Source organism: Aptenodytes forsteri, unplaced genomic scaffold (assembly GCF_000699145.1).
Source record: "Aptenodytes forsteri isolate BGI_AS27 unplaced genomic scaffold, ASM69914v1 Scaffold357, whole genome shotgun sequence".
NCBI classification, from domain to species: Eukaryota; Metazoa; Chordata; class Aves; order Sphenisciformes; family Spheniscidae; genus Aptenodytes; species Aptenodytes forsteri.
In genome coordinates this window covers 874,870-893,880 of record NW_008795671.1, presented here as the reverse complement: position 1 = coordinate 893,880, position 19,011 = coordinate 874,870, and the positions used below count along the sequence as shown (strand labels likewise).

At 40.5% G+C, this 19,011-nt stretch overlaps 1 protein-coding gene across 1 annotated transcript in view; it reads left to right on the top strand.

The window, feature by feature from the left end:
* Positions 1 to 19,011, top strand: part of UTRN (utrophin) — a 419,780-nt gene that overhangs the window by 266,950 nt on the left and 133,819 nt on the right. The window contains exon 52 of the mRNA XM_009282506.2: positions 14,193 to 14,365. Within this exon, the coding sequence (XP_009280781.1) occupies positions 14,193 to 14,365 (173 nt within the window). The remainder of the gene's footprint in view (positions 1 to 14,192; positions 14,366 to 19,011) is intronic.

The window sequence follows — 19,011 nt, the reverse complement described above, 5'->3', positions numbered from 1 at the left end:
TTCTTGGACTAAGCTGTCAGGGAGCTGGAAAACTGTTCTCATCACAGTCAAGAAAATCTTAGGGAGAACTCCATTTTCAGGTTGGACTGAAATATTTAAGGTCCCATGTTTTTGACTTGGGAAACTGGGTGCTTACTCTGGGTGTGGGTTAACGCAGCCTCTAGAATCTTTTCCTTGGGTGTGCTGCTTTGGCAGTCTGTCATGTTATATCGCCACTAGACTGTCACCCTGTTTTCAGTTTCACCCTTTTTAATAAAAATGTTAATAAGTACATCTAAGACAACTTGTTTGTTTTGTTTCTGTGCAAAGAGAGCAGAGTTAAAGATGCTATTAAAGACAGAAAGACCATGAGGTGCCTCGTGGCTTGCTGATTTGCGGTGTGATTATTGCAAGCCAGCGCTGGTGTCTTACACCTGAAGAGGGAAAACCAGGAGGAAAGGCAGCTAACAGGCTTAGAAGGAGGCTTCCCCAGTGAACTCTCTTTATAGACTGTTGATCAATAGAAACATTTTATTTAGTCACCAGTAATAACTAGGAAGTAACACCTGACGATGAAATTTCTGCCTGGCATGAAAGCCAGGTTTCATCCATACTCCTTGCTGGCTCCCTCATTCTGTCAATTAGGGTCAGGCTTAAAACCTTCGTGTTCTGGTCAGTCCCATAAGTGGAATTTAAGTCTCAGTCTCTCAGTAAATTTCCTAATGGCTCTATGCCTGAAATGGATGCCGTGGTGCTACTTCCCTGCATACTTCCCTTTGACATCTAATCTCTTTTAGAGATACTCCAAGTATGAGATACTTCTTTCGGGGTTTGCGCTCCGAGTACATTTGAAATGTTCTGCTTTTAGGACTGGGTGTTTCTGGGAAGTTATATACGCAACTTATATTCAGGTCCAAACTGTTACAAGATTTAAAGTCTTGTCTCATATCCCATTTTCTGAGGAAGGCCACAGTCTATCTGTGCTTACCTAATGCAGAACTCTGTCATTGAATATGCCAGATACTGCACAGGGCAGACCACTGGATGTGACTGGTTGATCCGTGTAAAAATACCTTCCCAAGGCAAACTGATACCCTTTAGTCTTAAAGAAAGAAATGAAGAAAAAGTCAAACTGGTGCAGCGCCTTGGCTCTAAGCTCTAGGAACTCTGCAAACCATTTCATGTAATTCATAATCTGCATTACAATCACCACTGTAATAGATACTTAATTGGTAATTTGGGCAATCATATTTATGTGACTTTTATCTTATCCTGCCGCTTGTTTCTCTTTATTGCAAGAGCTTGATTTGTCCATCTGTCTTGATGACTTCTTGGTCCTTGGGGTACTATGTCGCTTGAGTGATTTGGCTTCTGGCAGAGGTTATCAGCGAGGCTGTGCTGGAAGACCTCCGCTTAGTGAAACCCTGGTGTTGGGTTCACCTGATAGTGAGCCTCAGTGTTGGTCTTACACTGCTGGAGCTGTGCGTTAACTCTGTATTGTAAATGCTGACCTGCTGTAGAAGGGAGAGGGCAGCTCTCCCTCCTGGTCTGATCAGATTGACACCAGGTATTTTGCAAGGCAGGAGAAAATACCACAGTGCTTTTGAACAAGTGAATTTTTTGTGTTCCTGACTGAAGCTGCGTGTCTTGAGTGAAACCAGGATGTATTGATTTGCTGTAACCACCTATTGACCTCTGCGTCCTTTACATCTGAGTTGCACAAGGGAACACTATTCTTTTTATCTTTTTGTTGTTGTTACTCGTTGTTGTGAGTCACATAAGATATATGTATGCTCTGTGTATAAACAACCTGGTTCATTCACTCTTAAGGTTCTTGCTGCTGTTTATTTTTCCATTTTTCTTCTAGAAAAAAACTTCTGTTCTCCTTTCTTTAGTTTGTATTCCAAAGTCTAATTGTGCTTAGTCTGACAGTTTTCTTGCATTTTTTGCACATCAAGTATGAAGCAAATTCTTTATAGTGTCTTTGCACATACTTAATCTTGTTTTGCAGATTAAAGTCTGAAAGACTGAAAGATCTTTTCTGAAATTGAACTTCAGAAGTCTGTGTAAGATCATCTCCAAGTTGATCAGATATTTTCCCTTCCAGAGGCAATGAAATTTTTTTTTCCTTACCTAGTTTTGGTTTCATTGATTCTGCTGGTTCACCTGTTTGCAGTAGCCTGACATTCAGTTACTTCTGGATTTATACTTGATAAAAAGTAGGGGGTTTTTAATTGATTCTTTACAGTACTAAGTTTTTTGATGTGCAATTCTGCTCTTAGTTTTATAATCCCTGCATTAAGTGTCTTGCTAAATGAGGAGGCTCTTAAGCCTGGATTTGCAGGGTGTGCAGTTCAGAACCCACTCCTAAAAACAGTTGCTAGCAAATGTGATCGTAGTTGTGTGTCACAGGCTGCTGTGCTGACCTTCCTTTCTCTGCCATTGACAAAAGTGCTTTTCTGTTGATGGTCCTTGCATTTTGCAGGCTGCCATTAGTAACATTACCAATGGCTATGAAGTGCTGTTAGCTGGTTATATTATTTTTATCCAGTTTTATGTTATTATTTAAGACGTGAGAAAATGCACCAAACTGCTTTAATACCAAAATGTAACAAGAAGTTCCATTGCACACGATCTTCTGCAGCAGTGTCTTGAATGCATCAGCAGTACATTGCTCTCCAGTGTCTTAAATTCCCATTTGTGGATCTTAGTATCTACAAGAGCATTTTGGAAGGAGGCTTTGTTACAGCACTGTTGGTGTTCTGCTGGTTTTCAGCTTAAGTTCATGTATTTGCATGAGGGCTTATGTTCTTAGAATGTGAATGTCTTTGGACTCTAGCATTCAAATACTTCATCTGTGTGTGATCTGTAGTTTTCATTATAAAATTCCATTTTCATTGCCAACAATGGATGTAGAGTTATTTTTATGGAAAATTATGACAAAGCTGATCAGGAAAATTTTAGTAGTAATTGGTAATGTAAAGGTGTCTTAATGTATGTTGTCTTTCTGGAGCTTACGATCCAACATTGTCATGCCTACAGAACTGCTGCCTTCGTAGAGGCTATATTAAATATATGTCAATGTACAGCTTATTTCAGTTACTTTATTTTTCTTCCACAAATTCAGAATTTCTCAAATACTGCAGTGTGCTTTCATGTGAAAGGGCCACTGAAAAAGTTGTTATTCAGTACAATTTTCAAAGACATTTTACTGGAAGCACTGGTCCAACATTGTGTATATATGCGTATATTTGATTACCTTTTATAGAATTCTGCAAAATGGTACCTATCCATCTCAGAGGGCGTTTACATTTGCATCTAATAGTATTGAAAGATCTACAATGCATGATTTTTTTTATGACAACAGAAAATTGGGAAACAAGTTATCGAAGTATGAAACCTGAAAATAAACGTAAAATTAATGTTGTATATTTGGATACAGTCCTGGAGTTATGAAGCCTCATTATAATCCAGCCTGACACCCATTTTCATTTTATATGCACTAGCACCTCTGAAGTGGATTTAAATGCTGTTTTCTTCCCGTTTTGCAAGGGTTTTTTCTGCAAGAGCAGCAGAAAGAAGCCTTAGTGTGTACAGGAATCGGGATCCAAACTTTGTGTCTGTCTTGCAGGAGAAGAAAAGAGAGATTCTCAAATAGAGATTGTAGTTAAATCTCTTGCAGGATGGTTTTACTTTCTCACTCTAATGTGTGTTTTTCCTTCTGTAAGTGGTTAATTTAGAAAAGAACAGTATTTGAACATGATTTTAGATACTGTCACATTAATAAGTGGGCTTTTTGCTCCATAAGCAGTGGAATAAATTCAGACAGTTTGTGCTGACCTTTCAGTTGTGCAGTAAAGCTGGTCTAGTTCTGCTGCCTTTGTTTGGAAAACTTTTCTCAGTTTATTTTGCAAGCACTCCTGCAGTTTGTGTAATATGCCCACATAAAAGATACAGACAGGCGGCAAAGTACAAATAAAAATAAGCAAAAATCCTGCTAATACCAATATTTTTTTTTTTTTTTCCTTCCAGAGTTTATTTTTAAAATCCCGACCCATACTGGCTATATCAGTATAACCCACTAGCTGAGAATAATTTTAAAAACAGTTTTGCCATTGGTGACTTTATTGGTACTTCATATGACCGTTGGGTGAGATAAAAAGAAAGTAAAAGCAACACGTGATACCCAACATGGTCATAGGAGAAATAGTTGTAACAGGTTTTGCAAGTGATGGGTTGTTGGTTTGGTTTTAATTATACGTTTTCTGACTTGCTGGCAACTATTACTGAAGCTGGTTTTGGCAGTTGAGTAATGTGTGGTTGTACGGAAAGCATTAATAGTAGCTTAAATAGGCCTTCACATGCACACGGGGTTTCCAGTGGGAATGGTCTGAAACGGAGTGATTTCCTAGTAGCCACCCTTGGGGTGTCAGGTTTCCTGCGGGCGAGCAAAGGCTCATATGAAAACAATCTGCCTGCGCAGAGTCTGCCCTCGTGAGCGGCAGCGGGCGCGTGTAGGCTTTGTGGAGCACCAGTTGCTTTTACAGCTCCAAAACCTGTTCACTGACTAAATAGCTGTCTTTCCTTTCGAGAGGAAGGAAGAGGGGCAAGTGAGGGTTTTTGGTCCGGGGTTTCTGCAGCCTTAGGGGTGGCGGTGGTTTTCCAGAGGGGAGACCTCCAGGAAGGGGGAGTGTGCTTGGCTTCAGAGCAGCACCAGGGCTGCTGGAAGGGAGGATGCTGATTACAATAATAAACAAATGCCGGCGATAGATTACCGCACGGCTGTCAGAGCAGGCAGGACCCAAGGAGGAGATCCCCAGCAAAGGCTTCGGAGGTTGCAGCAGGATCCTTTGCTGGAGATTTTTTTTTTTTTTCCTGAACAAAGGAAGTACTTTTTAGATTTCTTTTAATGGGCCTTGGCTGTGTGGCGGGGGGGGGTTTGCAGTATTCCCTGGGTGGAGGGAAGAGGGCTGGAGGTGGCTTGGTTACTGCCATAGCAACACCAGCCTGCTGGTGGCCAGCTGCGAGGAAGGCAGGGAGAGGAGAGGTGGCTTCCTGTCCGGTCACGCTGCCGGGTTTCCTAGGCTGAAGTGTGCCTCGTCCCATTTTGACTTCTCTGAAAAGCTAGCTTTTGGTGCTTTCTATAAACAGAAGTTTCTCTGGGCATTTTTTTTCTTCTTCTTTTTTTTTCTTTGTATTTTTTTCCCTTGAATGGAGCAACATGGAAGGACTTGTTCCTCTTCCCCACCCTCTGCATCCATCATATACCAGTGGAGTACAGCTCGTCTTGCGCGGGGTCATTGAGACCAAACATTGAGTTTGAGGCCTGCAAGAAGCACTTGGAGCCTGCAGGCCATTGCTGAGGTGAGCTGGAGGCAGTCCTGGCCAGACGTGGAGACGAGGAGATCCCCACAGTGCCATGGGGCCAGGTTAACCCTGCAAGGAGCATCACCTGGTGTCAGCGGCTCACCCCCAGGTGCCCTGTCTGTGGGAAGGAGCAGGGACAGGGAGACTGCGACAATGGTGCTGTGTGAACTGCCCCCAGGGGAACACAGCCCAAGAGAGGGGCACGTGCAGGAGCTCTCACGGAGTTTTGAGACAGTATAGGTGGAAAAAGAGAGAAACCTTTTGAAGGCTATAGACCTGGCTTGGAGGACGTACCAGGAAAATGTAGGCTTCGGGGGACGCTTAATGATGATTGGCCTGAACTTCAGCTTACGTGAGCTGCTGACAAAATTTGAAAAGGTATGATAAGCACAGTTTCATATACTTAAGCCTTTGCAAAAGGTTATGCCTTTGAAAACTACACAATAAAAAGGGCAGGTTGATGTTAAACTTAGGTTTTCTGTGTTGCTGTTAAGGTCCTCATGTGACCCCTGTTTGACTGCCTCTTTAATATGGAAGTCTAATGCTGCTTCTCTTCCCCATTTCAGGTCCTACAAGATTAGTTTTAGAGCATGTACTCTGACTGTGGTAATCTCCCCCCCCCCCCCCCCCAAAAAAACACCCCCCCCCCCCCCCCCAAAAGGAAATGATAGAAAAGTTTGGATTTTGCGAAGTCAGGAGCATAAGGGGACTTCCAGGATGCCTGTGACCTTACTTCACTGTTGACATAAAGGAAGTGCTCCGTGGTTTGCTGTTGAATGTTATCTTAGTCAAATTGGAAAATCTTACGATGGCTTTTATAAGTAGAATTACTTCCAATGAACGTGCTACTTTTGCCATCGTTTCATCTGTTCTTCTTTTATTCAGACTAGTTACTCTCTCTCTTACCAGGACATTTGGTAACAGTAATGCTGAGAGGCAGGAGGCTTGGCTTTGCAGTGATTGCATTGATTAGCGAGGGACATGAGACTATTCAAAACCAGATTGTTTTCATCTAATTGTCAGCACTTCCAATGAAACCTGGATCGTATGTTTGTAACCATTGTTAGCTTGGCTTTGCATGCTATATTTTCTTTTGGTTTTTTATAATAACATTTATCCATGCAAACTGCCTGTGCCCTGCAAGACCAGAGTCTGTGACAAAATATATAGCAGTTTATTTACACATTAAGATAAAAAGCATAAATACTGTGGTCACAAAGCAGGAGAGCAGACTGTAAAGCCTGATTCTGTGGTTTTCTATCCTGAAGCTCTAAACTTCAGCATGTTTGTTTGGGGTTTTTTTTGATACAAATCAGCACTGGTCACCCCAACAGTAGTATAATGGGTATTACTAAATGAACCTAAAAGTCTCAGCAAATAAATGCAAGCTACTATTTTTTTTTTTTGTTTTGGGTTTGTATAATGATTTTCATTAATTTCAAAATTTTAATAAGCCTGGGTCCTCAGAAGACTGTTGTAAACTGGTTTGGATTTGTTGGGTTTTTTAAACTCTTGGTTTTTATTTTCCTACAGTAGCAAACTTTGGAGCTAATGAGACAGATACCGTTCAGTATCCCACCAGCATGACTCTTCCAAAAGCAGCTAATAGTAACAGTAAAAGCATTTGTGACGTGATTTCTTCACTGTGTAGATCACTTGCTCCACTCTTGCTCCCAGTCTGTCAGCTGGGCTTCACTCTGTTCTTGTAATTGCTGCTGGTAGCCTATAAAGATTAGGACACATGCTGGACTCTGAGATGCTTCATGATGTGGTTAAGACAGAATTTTTGAAACCAATGTTTCTAATGTTTTTTGAACATACAAGCCCTGGCATTTGCAAACTCCAGGCTCTCCCCTGTGATTTTGAATATTCCAGTGTCTTATTTCGTCTCAAAGGAATTGATCGTAGCAATTCTCAATAAAAACAAACTTACAGGTCTCACAGCTCTGCTGTATTTTTTAGCTTGAAGCTTACTGTATCATTTTGTTGTCTACTGTGCTGAAATTTGTAACATGATGTAGGAGGACGCTTTGGTGCTGGGGAAGAAAGTTAACATTTTACTTGGTGAACTTTGACCACAAATTCTAGTCTGTGCTTACTTAGCACGTTTTCTTTTTCTCTTTTTTGAGCAAGTTCCCCTCCTCCTCCCCTGCTTCATCTCTCCCTCTCACGATTCCCCACACACCCATCCTGTTCTTCCTAACTGAGGAGTTTGCTGCCAGGAGAAACAGCGTTATGACAGTGATCCTGGCTTGCAAGCTACTTTCAGCTTTCTGGATTCATTAATATATGTTGCAAGGAGAGAATTACGAGTGCTGTTGCTGTGGTCGTAATGCAGAAGCCAGATGGCATTTGCAGAAGCTTGCACGGCACTCCCTTCCTATGCAAAGGCAGAGTCGCATTACACTGGAGTGGGCAGGGCCGCTTTGGCTTTGTTCAGTCGCAATTATGTGACTGCTGGAATTAGTATTAACAGATTTATGATGCCCCTCAGATGTTGAGTCAATGCCATGCGATGGGGCCACAGAAGTTGTCGAAGGCAGGGTGGCATTCTCAGCCTCCTTAAGTGCATCATCATTCTTGTGATGAAATGAATCCTTATCCACACCATATGTCACCTGTTAAGGTACTATCTATTAGGTTTAAGTGCAAGTCAAGACAGCTTTTTGGAAACTTGAAGTGTTGGTGCAAGGCTTTCGGTAGTCCAAGCATTTGAAAATTAGATGTGAAAAATATCCCAAAGTTTTTTTTCCCCAAAAAAGTTTTTTTTTTCTTCCTGAAATATCTGAGAGCTTTAATAATTAAATTTCTGTCATATCTAAAGCCAGTTGCTTTTGTGAATTGCTTTGATCTTATACTATAGTCACAGTGGCTGTAGTGATACCCAGTGTGGTCTGTGTATGACACTTTAGAGAGGTTTAATGTCTGTCTTTATACACACTTCTGCCACTGGTGGATTTATGATAATGGCAATTCTGCCCAAGGGTTTTGCATGTGTACTGCTCTTCTGAATGTGAATTCATTACAAACTGATTGCTTAACAGCAACTGCCGCTGCAGGCCTCTGAAACGGCAGATGGGATGAGCTTTTCTAAAGTTATGACTGTCCTCTGACGCCAGAGGAGAGACTACCTGGATGAGATGAGTACCTGGATTCTTCAGACACTTTTCTTTTTTAAACTGTCTCTTTCTACAACAGCATCCCTCTCTCCATGCTACCCCCAGCATTTGTAAGGAAGAAAGCAATAAAAATCCCGTTTCCCTTTAACAATGGCCACTTTCATACACCTGTATCATGCCCTAATTCTTACTCCCTCCTTAAGAGTCATCAAAAAGTGAAAACCTCCGAGTGAAGCAGAGGCTAAAGGGAACATCTGACATAGCAGTGTTCCCGGAGGCAGTTGGTAGCAGCAGGTAAAATGTATCTGGTTCAATATAGACTAAACAATCTGCTATTTAAAAAAAAAAAAAAAAATCCATTCCCTTGCTACCTGCTGTGGGACCTCAAAGAAAGATGTTCTGGCTGATGTCTATGGCATACAGTTATGTCCTTAGGTTGGCACTGACGTTTGCTCCAGCCGTTCCAGATGGAAGAGTTTTCTGCAGATACTTTGGTGAGCAGTCATCACCTTTATTCCTGACCTCTGAAAGAGGCAAGTGCAGCATTTCTGTAACTATGTCTCTGCTGACTTGAACATTGTCAGTGAAGGCAATGGGCAGTCATTTTTGTGGGACTTGCAATTCCCTGTACCTGCACCAAGTCTTCTGTCATATTCCAGTCACAGGCATGATTTGTATTGGGTGGAAGAAGTACAAAACTGTCCTGGCAAAATAGCCTGGGGGTAACCTTTGCGGGGGAAAATACAGTTTTTCAAGCTATTTTTCATTTATGAGGAGTCAACCTCGACCCTACTAACTCCTCTTAAGATCTTCATGTGGTTCAAAAGCCACAACAGTTTGCCTGTTCTGTGGCTTGTACCTGGGGATTAAAATTACGTAGCAGTCTGTGCCAACACAAAACGCTGCCGGTCTTGTGGCACAGCATCAGCATTGGACCTGCACGTCCATTTCTTAGAAGCCACGTGTAGTTTGTGTGCCATAACTTGCCATCCCTGCTCTGTGGGCAGATCTTTATAGAAATTCAGTGCAATTCTGTTCCCTAATAAACATCAACATAGTTAAAAATCGGTTTGTAATACAGAATTTTTGCTGTGTACAGTGGGTTTAAAAAACACTGGAGTAAAACGTTGATAAATCCTATATGTAACTGTTTTAAAAAATCCTGTGAAGTTATGATTTGGTATAGAATGCTATTGACCTTTTTTGTAAGAGGCAAAAGTTGAGTTTTGTGTCATATCGTATGTAGTAAAAACTTGATTAAGGGATCTTGATAATAGAATCTGTAACATAATAGGAACCTCTGTTTATTTTCCTTACAGAAGAAGAAAACTTCCCTGTTTTAGATCTTTATATCATAAAGCGCAAGTACTCTAGGATTCTTAATGGAGTGAATGGAATAGAGTAAAATTTTGCATGTTATAAAATGCATCGTTTCTTCTACTTTAATTTTGGCATGGAAATGTGGAGTTTTCTTCCACCAGTCGTGTTTTTACCTTCAGCAGAAGGATTTGGGCCCTTTAAAGAGGAAAATATTTTGCCTGTGTTAATGGTAATGTACCAACGAAGACGGTATAAACAAATAAAATCTGAAAAAACATGAGTGGAAGTGAATATGCTAACAGCTTAGGGGTTGCAGAGTGAATTAGAGGCCCTCTGGACTCATCATTCAGAAAAAAGGCACTAGAATGCCCATCCTCATGGGAATGCTGTTGGCTTGGGTTTTTTGTATTTGGGGTTTTTTTTAATCTTTTTAAAGGATTTTTTTTTTTGTCTTTATAAAGGATTAATAGTTTCCAAAGGACAATTATGTCTACTGTTGTAACTGTTTAAAATACCCTTGCAGTCTGTAAGGAGGAAAAAAAGAAAAAAAATTTGATAGCTGGTTGACCTTGGAGTCACAAAGTTTGGTTCTGTTCAAATCTTTGTCATATATTTTCTTTTACCCTGGGCAAGTCACTCTAGTCTGCCTTTGGGCTGTTCCAGTAGCAACTCCAGCTGGAGTCAGCTACGTCTTTGGGTCCTTTTCAGAATTGCCATCTATAGCATTATTGAGTGTCACATACTGTATTTATACGTTCTTTAAAGACAGATGCTCTTCAGTTGTCATTATATGATAATTTAGTATTTTATCTGATTGAAATTAAAGCAAGAAGTAGGCTTCTTATTATGGAAACAAGCTTTAAAATCAGATCTAAGCATGAAACGAAGGCTTGAATCCTGCAGGTAAGTCATCCGCCATGAAAGCGGTAAGGAGGGAGAGAATCAAAGAAGTCTAAGGTTCAGAATGGAGATGAGGGGATTTTGAAATCACCAGACCAGAGTGGAAAAGACAGGCAGCAGTTTGATCTTAATTCTTGAAAGGAATTTAAGCAAAGTGGCAATCTTCTAATAGCCTACCTAGGATGAAGTAGATATGTAAGTGTTAAACCATTCCTTCTCCTTTCTATCTTTCAAAACTTTGAAACTTGCACCTTGATTTATATATAGGATGAATTCTTTCCTCGAAGAGCTTTCTTTTAATTTAGGACCTTAATCCTGCATGCACTTGGGCGTGTAAACAGATCTGTTGACCTCACACCAATAAATTATCAATCCAGTTTAACAGATATGTGCACATAAATAGTTGCAAAATTAGCAAAATATGGCATCTCTATAGTAATACCTCCAAAAATTAAGTTGATAAAGCTATGTAATTACAGTTTAAGAGCTATGAATTTCTGCTGGCAAGAAGTTCTCTGTTTGCAGTGTATTTCTTTAGGTTTCTGTTTTGGTTTGTTTTTCTTTGCTTTGTTTTGCATGCACTGGGAGAGCGCTCTGGCCCAGATCCCCTTTGCATTGGGCTAAGAACGATGGTGTTTCACAGTTGTGTCCCCCTCTTTATGTTGCAAAAGCAACAGGATTTTTTTTTTTCCCCTCTTCTCCTGCATCCTCCAGTGTGTTGACCCTGTGACTCTGGATATGGGAGCTTCCTTGTGATAATTGGGAGCTTTTTTTAGTTGCTTTTAAAGGACTGAAAAATTGAAATTGGGGCCTGAGCAGGGATAATCAACTTTTTTCATCCCTTTTTGCCACATAGAGGACAATGGAGAAAAATATGGAGAATCAATGGCCAAGAAAAAGGCAGGAGAAAGAGAAATAATAGATCAGGATGAACAGGAATTGGGATGTGTACAGAATGGATAGAGTTCTTCTTCCCACTTTGAAATAAGAAATTCTAAGGGAGGGCAACCACAACATGTTTACAAATCTCATAAGAATTGAAAGATTACGATAACACAGTGAGTAAAGGAGATTACTACCAATTGCTACCAATTACAGCAATCTTAGGACAAGATGGGAGCCCATCATACTTGTTAGCCTTCCAACAGAGGACAATACCTGAATAAAAATCTTCAAGATCTTTTATATCATTATTGGGGGATAACTAACTTAATGTGTCCATCTGGTGCCATTAGCCATCTTTCATATCCCACCTTCCTGGTGCACTTCTTCCATGTGCACGTTGACGTGGGACATGTTGTTTGGATTTCTCTCCCTCTTTTTTTTTGAGGGCTGAGATGCACTGGCATTCATTAACTTTAACATCAGTCCTGTTGGTTTATCCATCAGCTGGCAGTGCTTTTTTTTCTTGAAAAATGAAAATCAGAAAAGAGAAAGAGAAGTTAATGAGCAAAGTTGATTCTTTGAACTAAGCTGTCACAACATGCCCATCACAGATGGGACTCAAGAATGCGAACAGCAGATTTACTGTGCCTTAATCAATGTAACGTGATGACTGGCAAATACAAGAATCAAACTCATTTTGAATGAAACATTTTTAAGGGTGCGTGCTTAAGTGTCCTCTCAAATGTAATCAAAGCTAGAATTTTTTATGAAGGTTCTCAATAGCTTTAGAATGAATATTGTGATTGTAGAATGGAAAATTAGAGATCAGTTTGTTTGCAATGAAGTTTTCTTTTGTAACTTTAAAAAGGCATAGAAATGGATTTGACATGGTCAGGCTTTTGTAGCACAGATTAGTGTGCAATTAAAATTGTAACTGCTGTACCTGGTTGTATCTCCTGCTGTGTGGACTTGAGCTGGTTTTCACTGGGCCTGCTTGCGTGTTGGAGGTGTAAGGACAGGAGCTGCAAATGTTTTCAGAGAAGCATCTGATTTGTTTAACTGATGACTCTGCTGCCTTATTTGGGTTTGTTGATCATCAGACACTTCCATTTCAGTTTTTCAGTTTAAATGCCGTGTCTTGTATCTATTTTCAGAATGGTGATTTGTATCAGGGTGGTTTAAAGACAGCAAAAGTGTCTTTTACCTGTTTCAAAGTAGTGAAACTCAGGGCAAAGAATAGTTGTCCAAAGTCACGTAGTAGCTCAGCTGGAGAGCCAGAGGGTCACTGATGCCTCCCTCCCTCTCTCTCGCACCCCACCCCACCCCCCAGCCCCGCTTTCCCTCTCTCCTCCCCCCACTTCTCCAGCTGTATCCCTACTTCTTTTTGCTTTCTTCCCTAACTGAAGAAAGCTTTCATGCTGTCTCAAATTCATAGCTACTTTTCCACTGTTTCCATCTATCAATTGTAGATGTGCAAGCAGCCATTCTAAGATGCAGGACTGCATCTTGAGCATGGGGAGGTACAAGAACCCCCTCCTTCCCTGCTCCTGGGAGCAGATGGTTATTACTGGGGAGTTGTCTGGAAGAATAAAAACCTTTTAAGGGATTTCAGTTATTGAATTTCTTCCTTTGCAAAAGAAGTTTGTTTACATCTGCATCAAGTTCCTGTCACAATCTTTGCTGATTAAGCCTATTGAGACAGCCAGTACATCTCCTGGCTCTCCACACATTTACATTGCTCTATTAGAGTATATGTAGCTGTATGGATGCTAGAAAGCACTGGCGGTAATGCAGGAAGTTTTGTTTGCTCTTATAATGTGTTTTAAAAATAATGCTGTGCTCAGTTAGATGAAGACAACATCTGTAATGTGTTTCTTGAGGCAGATGGTAGATCAGAGAATAAAATATGTTTAATTTCTAAAGGGAGGAGAAATGAGTAAGCTGAATTGAAACCACAAGCACTTCTTTTTCTTTTCAGTATTTACTATGAAATTCAGGTTATAATACATCCTGCTATTTTATATCTACCTCTCCATATATTGCAGGCCATGGTGTACAGTAGTTTAATTGTAAAAATGGGCTTGTGGTAGCTGTAGTCATTTAGCTTCAGTTTAAGGACATAGGTTTTAGTTAAAAGCTTTCATTGCATATCACCTAAAGCACTATATAGAGTTCGAATTTCACTGGGCTGTGTAAGATTTCTGCAATGTTTTATTTCAAAGAGGAAAGAGACAACATAGCTAAGGCTGAATCTGTAATTTCTGAGCAGGAAACGATTTCTAGTGCATTTGTAAATGCTGCACTGTGTGAAATGCGTGGGAGAACAGTAGACAATTAGTTACCTTCAGTGCTACAAAAACATGCAGAGAACTTAATGTTTATAGTTCTAGGTCCTGTTTCACAGTCAAGGATGACTTTCAAACTCCTTTTCTCACACTTAAGAAAGCTAGACCTTTTATAATAATGTTAATAGGGTTGCAGGTTTTCCCCTCTGCGTCTCTTTTCAGAGTCACCCAAGAAAGTCAGACTATGTGCTCTGTCCTAGTGCTTAAGAGTACTAATGAGAATAAGCCGTCCCTTCCTTTACTTAGAGAATTAAGACTTTTCTTGCTGATATTTCAGGACATCCAAGCTGAGATTGATGCCCACAATGACATCTTTAAAAGCATTGATGGAAACAGACAGAAGATGGTGAAAGCCTTAGGAAACTCTGAGGAAGCTGCCCTCCTCCAGCACCGGCTTGATGACATGAACCAGCGCTGGAATGACCTGAAGGCAAAGTCGGCTAACATCAGGTAAGTAATGAAAACATCAAGACATGAATGGGGCACAGTTGCTGTCTTCTAAAAGGCTTGAGAAATATGACCACAGCATTGAAGTGAAATATCCATTTTCTTCTGTAAAGGACCCCTGAGCACAAATATAAAAACTTGGTGCACTTGCTCACCATGCAGGCTTAACTACTTGTTCTTCTCTCTCCAGAGCTGTGCAGTTGTAACTTGCCAATCTGTACTAAATTTTCAGAAAGTATGTTGAATCTTTCCTTGTTGTAAATAGATAGCAATGTCAATGAAGTAATTTTGTGAATCTGCAATTACTGTGAGGAGAAATCAGGGGTTTGTTGTTTTTGTTTTTACCACTGAAATGAATAATTTGATAGGACTTGCATCTTAAGTGCCTTGATCCATATTGATAGTAAATTTTTTTTATTGCTGCTATTCAATTAAGAAATGTTTTAAAATACATATTAATCAAGGAATGCATTTTACAATTTTTTGACCCTACCAGTGCCAAGCTCACTGACTGTCCAAGTGTAGACATTGTTAAAATCTTTGCGATGTCATTTTGGAAGTAGATGTTACCATATTCATTAATGTGAATAAAATTCCACATTAAAAGGAATTACATAGAAAAGAATTTCTAGAGTTTTTAATTGCAACTGCTTGCTTGTTGATTAAAGGAAACTGTTCTTTTAATCGAACAGAACAATGTTAAGCATTCATATGAATTTTCCAAAGGCCAGAAAAATGAGTTGAGCTTGGAATTCAGGCATAAGAGTTTGAAAGAGTGAGATAGAGGAGAAAATGTGACATTTACTTTTCGTCTCCACTTATCCCATCACCAACGTGCTAAACAGTTAAGTGAAACAGGTAAATCAGCTCCATGAAAGCCCGCAGGCAGAGCTTGAACGAGAGGAACCAAGCAGTTCGGTGTGGGGGCTTGCAGAGACTGGCCCCACCACACAAGTAGTTTAATGCAAGAGCTATAAAACTTGGGCTATTGTGAGCTCTACTCACAAATAAGTCAATGTGAGAGAAAGACAAAAACATGCTCATAATAACTTAGCAACTGTGGAGTTCTAGCAAGAACAATTCAGTTGCTTAGCCTTTCCTGGGGTTGATCATAATTTGGGAGAAATTGATGGCCAAAAAAAAGGGCCTTCAAGCCATTTACCCTGGCCAGCTGTGAGTTCCAAGGCAGCAATACAGAGACAGCGATTGTGCAGTGCATGCTCAAAATAGTGGTAATACCAGCACTTCCGAATACGGATCCATCTTTTCACTTCTGTGTAGATATGGCACGTGCATCCCACTGGGCAGCTTTAATGTTTGCAATGTTTGTGTTACTCTGCTGGCACCTGCAATGCTGCAGAGCCACATGTCACTGAGCTACAGGTAGAAGATGGGCAGGGAAGAGAATACTGGAGCAAATACAAGAGAAGTAAATTAACCTCTCAAATCTCAGTCGCCACTGAAAGGAGCGTAGCATTTCTGAGGTGATGTATTTTGCCCTGTTCTTTGATTGCAGTTCACTTTTCTAACTCCCGCAAGAGTGATGAAAGCTTTCACAGGAAAATAACTGAGCATAGTACTGATATGAAGTCAGTGTGTTGAAGTAGCTGTTTGCCTTCAACTTTTGCTTTCTTGGTGTACCTTATTTCAGGGATGAATTGGAAAGCAAAACTGTATGGATGAGTGCTCTTGTGAGAACAGCATATAGCCATGTTAGATGCTAGGACTGATTGAAAAATCTGATTGTTTTGTTATGAGTTTTAGCTTGGGATAGTGCTTCTAAATTAAAGTTTCTCTAAGTTTTTTTAGAATATTTTCAGCTATGTGTACATTCTGATTACGCTGATTTTTTTTTAGTTGCTGAAAGTACTGTTCTCCCTTAGGGATAGTATGAGTTTTAATTCATCACTTCAGTCCTCAGAGCTGATGGTGCTAGTCACTGTGTTGACTTTACTTCCTTGCTACTGTAACTAAAGGGAGTTCCAAACTGGAAAAGCAGCACTCATGACATATTTTTAAATGCATGGAAACTACTTAACCTGTACTTGTAGTGACTATGACACCACCTGAGAGGACTACACCTATCCTTGAAATTACTTGTAGACTTATTCATGCTTCTTTCTTTTTCTCTTTTTATTATCTTATTCCCAGGAAGAAAACAAAGCTGCAGATTTGTGCGGGTCTGCCTTTTAAAGCCCAATGTTTAGGAGAGATTCGTCCCTCCTGGGGCAGGAGGTGCATGGGTGTTAGTGTTTGGGGGAGGGTAGAGGTAAAAGTATGGGAGAAACAGAAGGATTCTCTATATTTAGACCACCCACTAATCTTTTTATTCCATGTGTTCCCTTGTTGCTCAGCAGGGAAAGTGTTATCTCCATAGCAGAAGCAAAAGCTGAGGAGGTCTCCAGCTGTGAAGAGAGTCTCTCAGAGTCAACAAAAGGGGAATTATGTCAGAGTTCCTGCTCTTCTGGATGATTTTATTCAGCCTGGGTAGAGGGGGTGTGTGTGCTTTCAACCTGGTCAGCTGGATCGGAGCATCTGGGTTTTTCAGGCTCATCCAGGATTCCTTTAGGAGTGCTTTTGAATACCAGGTGGTTGATGCTGGGGACTATTGCTCCAACCAGTGCTCAAACCTGAACAATCATCTGTAACTGACCTGTATTTTTATCAGAGCAGATTCTTAAGCCACCACTTGACTTGGCGAATCCCTGGAGATTGCCAATTCATTTGAGCACAAACACCTGAAGCTTTGTTTGCAGGTTGTGTATTGGTAGAAGTACCAATTCCAAAACAAAGGCCAGAAATCCTGTTTTTGAAAGCAAAGAAGCCCAAGAAACATTTCAGAACTTCAACGTAGTTTATCAGCTCTCTTTGATAATGTCTGTATGACAAATTTAAACGTGATACTAAAACTTTACACTGAAATGCAAATTGGAGCATATCTTGGTTCCCTTGCTGCTGCGCAGCATTTGCTTTGAATGGGGTTTACTGAATGCATGTGTCTCCGCTCCCCAGGAGAATTGAATGCTTGTGTCTACTCTTCAGCTGCTGCTGCATCTCACTTTTATTTTCAGTATTGCTTCTGATAAGATTAGAAGGGTAACATTCAGGAAAAATCCAGGCTGATGTGATTATGTTTTCCCCTGTGTATTTTTTTCCCCTTAACGTCTTTTTGACCTTTCAAGGGAGAGGTTAGCTCACTTTGTGTTCAGAGAAGAATTTTAAAGTCCCTGTTAGTGTAGTCCATTTCCTCCCCATCCCTTACTGCTCTACCCCCACCAGTTTAGCTTGCACTGGACTTTGAAACCATGTGCTAGTGATATTTTGCTACTGTCATTAATCTGGCAGACACATGGCTACTCATTAGTGGCAAATTACAATGCATTTAATCTAGCATCATATGCCACATCATTCACATTAATATCAAAATAGTTTTTTTCGCTATTAACATTATTGTGCTGTATGTTAAATTAACAGTGAGTCACCCTTAAATTGTCCGTTAACTAGTTGCAGGGTTTTTTTTTTCCCCTTACAAAATTCCAATTCATTTTGTATACAAGAATTCCACTAAATAATTAGAGCGGAATCCTGAAGCCTCAGAAAGTGCCAGTTTTTAGAGGTGAGAGCTGCTTAAATGTGCTAGACACAGTAATAAGTCATGATGAATAGAGATTTCACTATCAAAGTGAAACAAAAAGCTATAGATCTGAACATTTTAATTGTGGTTGCTTCTAGAAATTCATAAAGATGCTTTATTTTTGTAAGAATTTGTGGGTCTAACAGCAAAACTGTAAATTCAAATGTGGGCTACCTCGGCTTAGATGAGAGGGCAGTATCTCTCCTCTTCCTGATTAATAGGGAGTATAACTCCATTTTCACTTCCAGAAAGGAGGGCTGGTGCTGAGTACCTAGCACCTGAGGGTAACATATATGCAATGCTTTGCAGCTTGGTATTTCTGAGGGCATTTTTGACGGGATGTCAAGCTAGTTGTGAAAAGGAGAACTTCCACATTGTATGTGGACCACCCTATGCTGTTGGGAGTGCGTCCCTGTGTGTGGCTGGGGCTTCAGGAGCCAACTATGGTGAATGTTCCAGCTGTGAAGCAGGTACCTTGTACACTAACTTGCTGTAGAGTTAATACTGTCCATACAGGAAGAAGTTGGTTGCCTTGAAAGTAGTTCTGGTTAGTGAGTATTAAAGAACTGAAAAGAGACCAGGAGAGCTGAGACAGTACGTTTCTCTCAGGAGCTGCTGGTCTGCAAACCAAGGCCGGCAGGACGCTCTTCCCTGGTACGCGTATAACTGTAAATGCAATAGCTCACTTGTAATTCACTGCGGGGCAGGATGCTGGCTCAGCTGTTTAGGCCTGGGCTACGAGCAGCTGGCTTGAATTCAGTGTTGAGAGAAAGGTATCAGTGAGAGCAATAAGGGACGATAGAAACCATGATGCACAAAACTGTAGGCAGTAAAACGTTGCTTCTCGCAAGTACTTCAATTTTTTTTTTCCCAAGTAGTTACCTAAGCACTTTCCTGAATGGAGTGAAGGAGAATAGGTTCCTCTTCCTAGTAGTTAGTTAATCCTTTTCAGAAATGTGATTTTTTTTTTTCCTTTGTATTCCTGCGCCCCCCCCCAACACACTCTCTCTCTCTC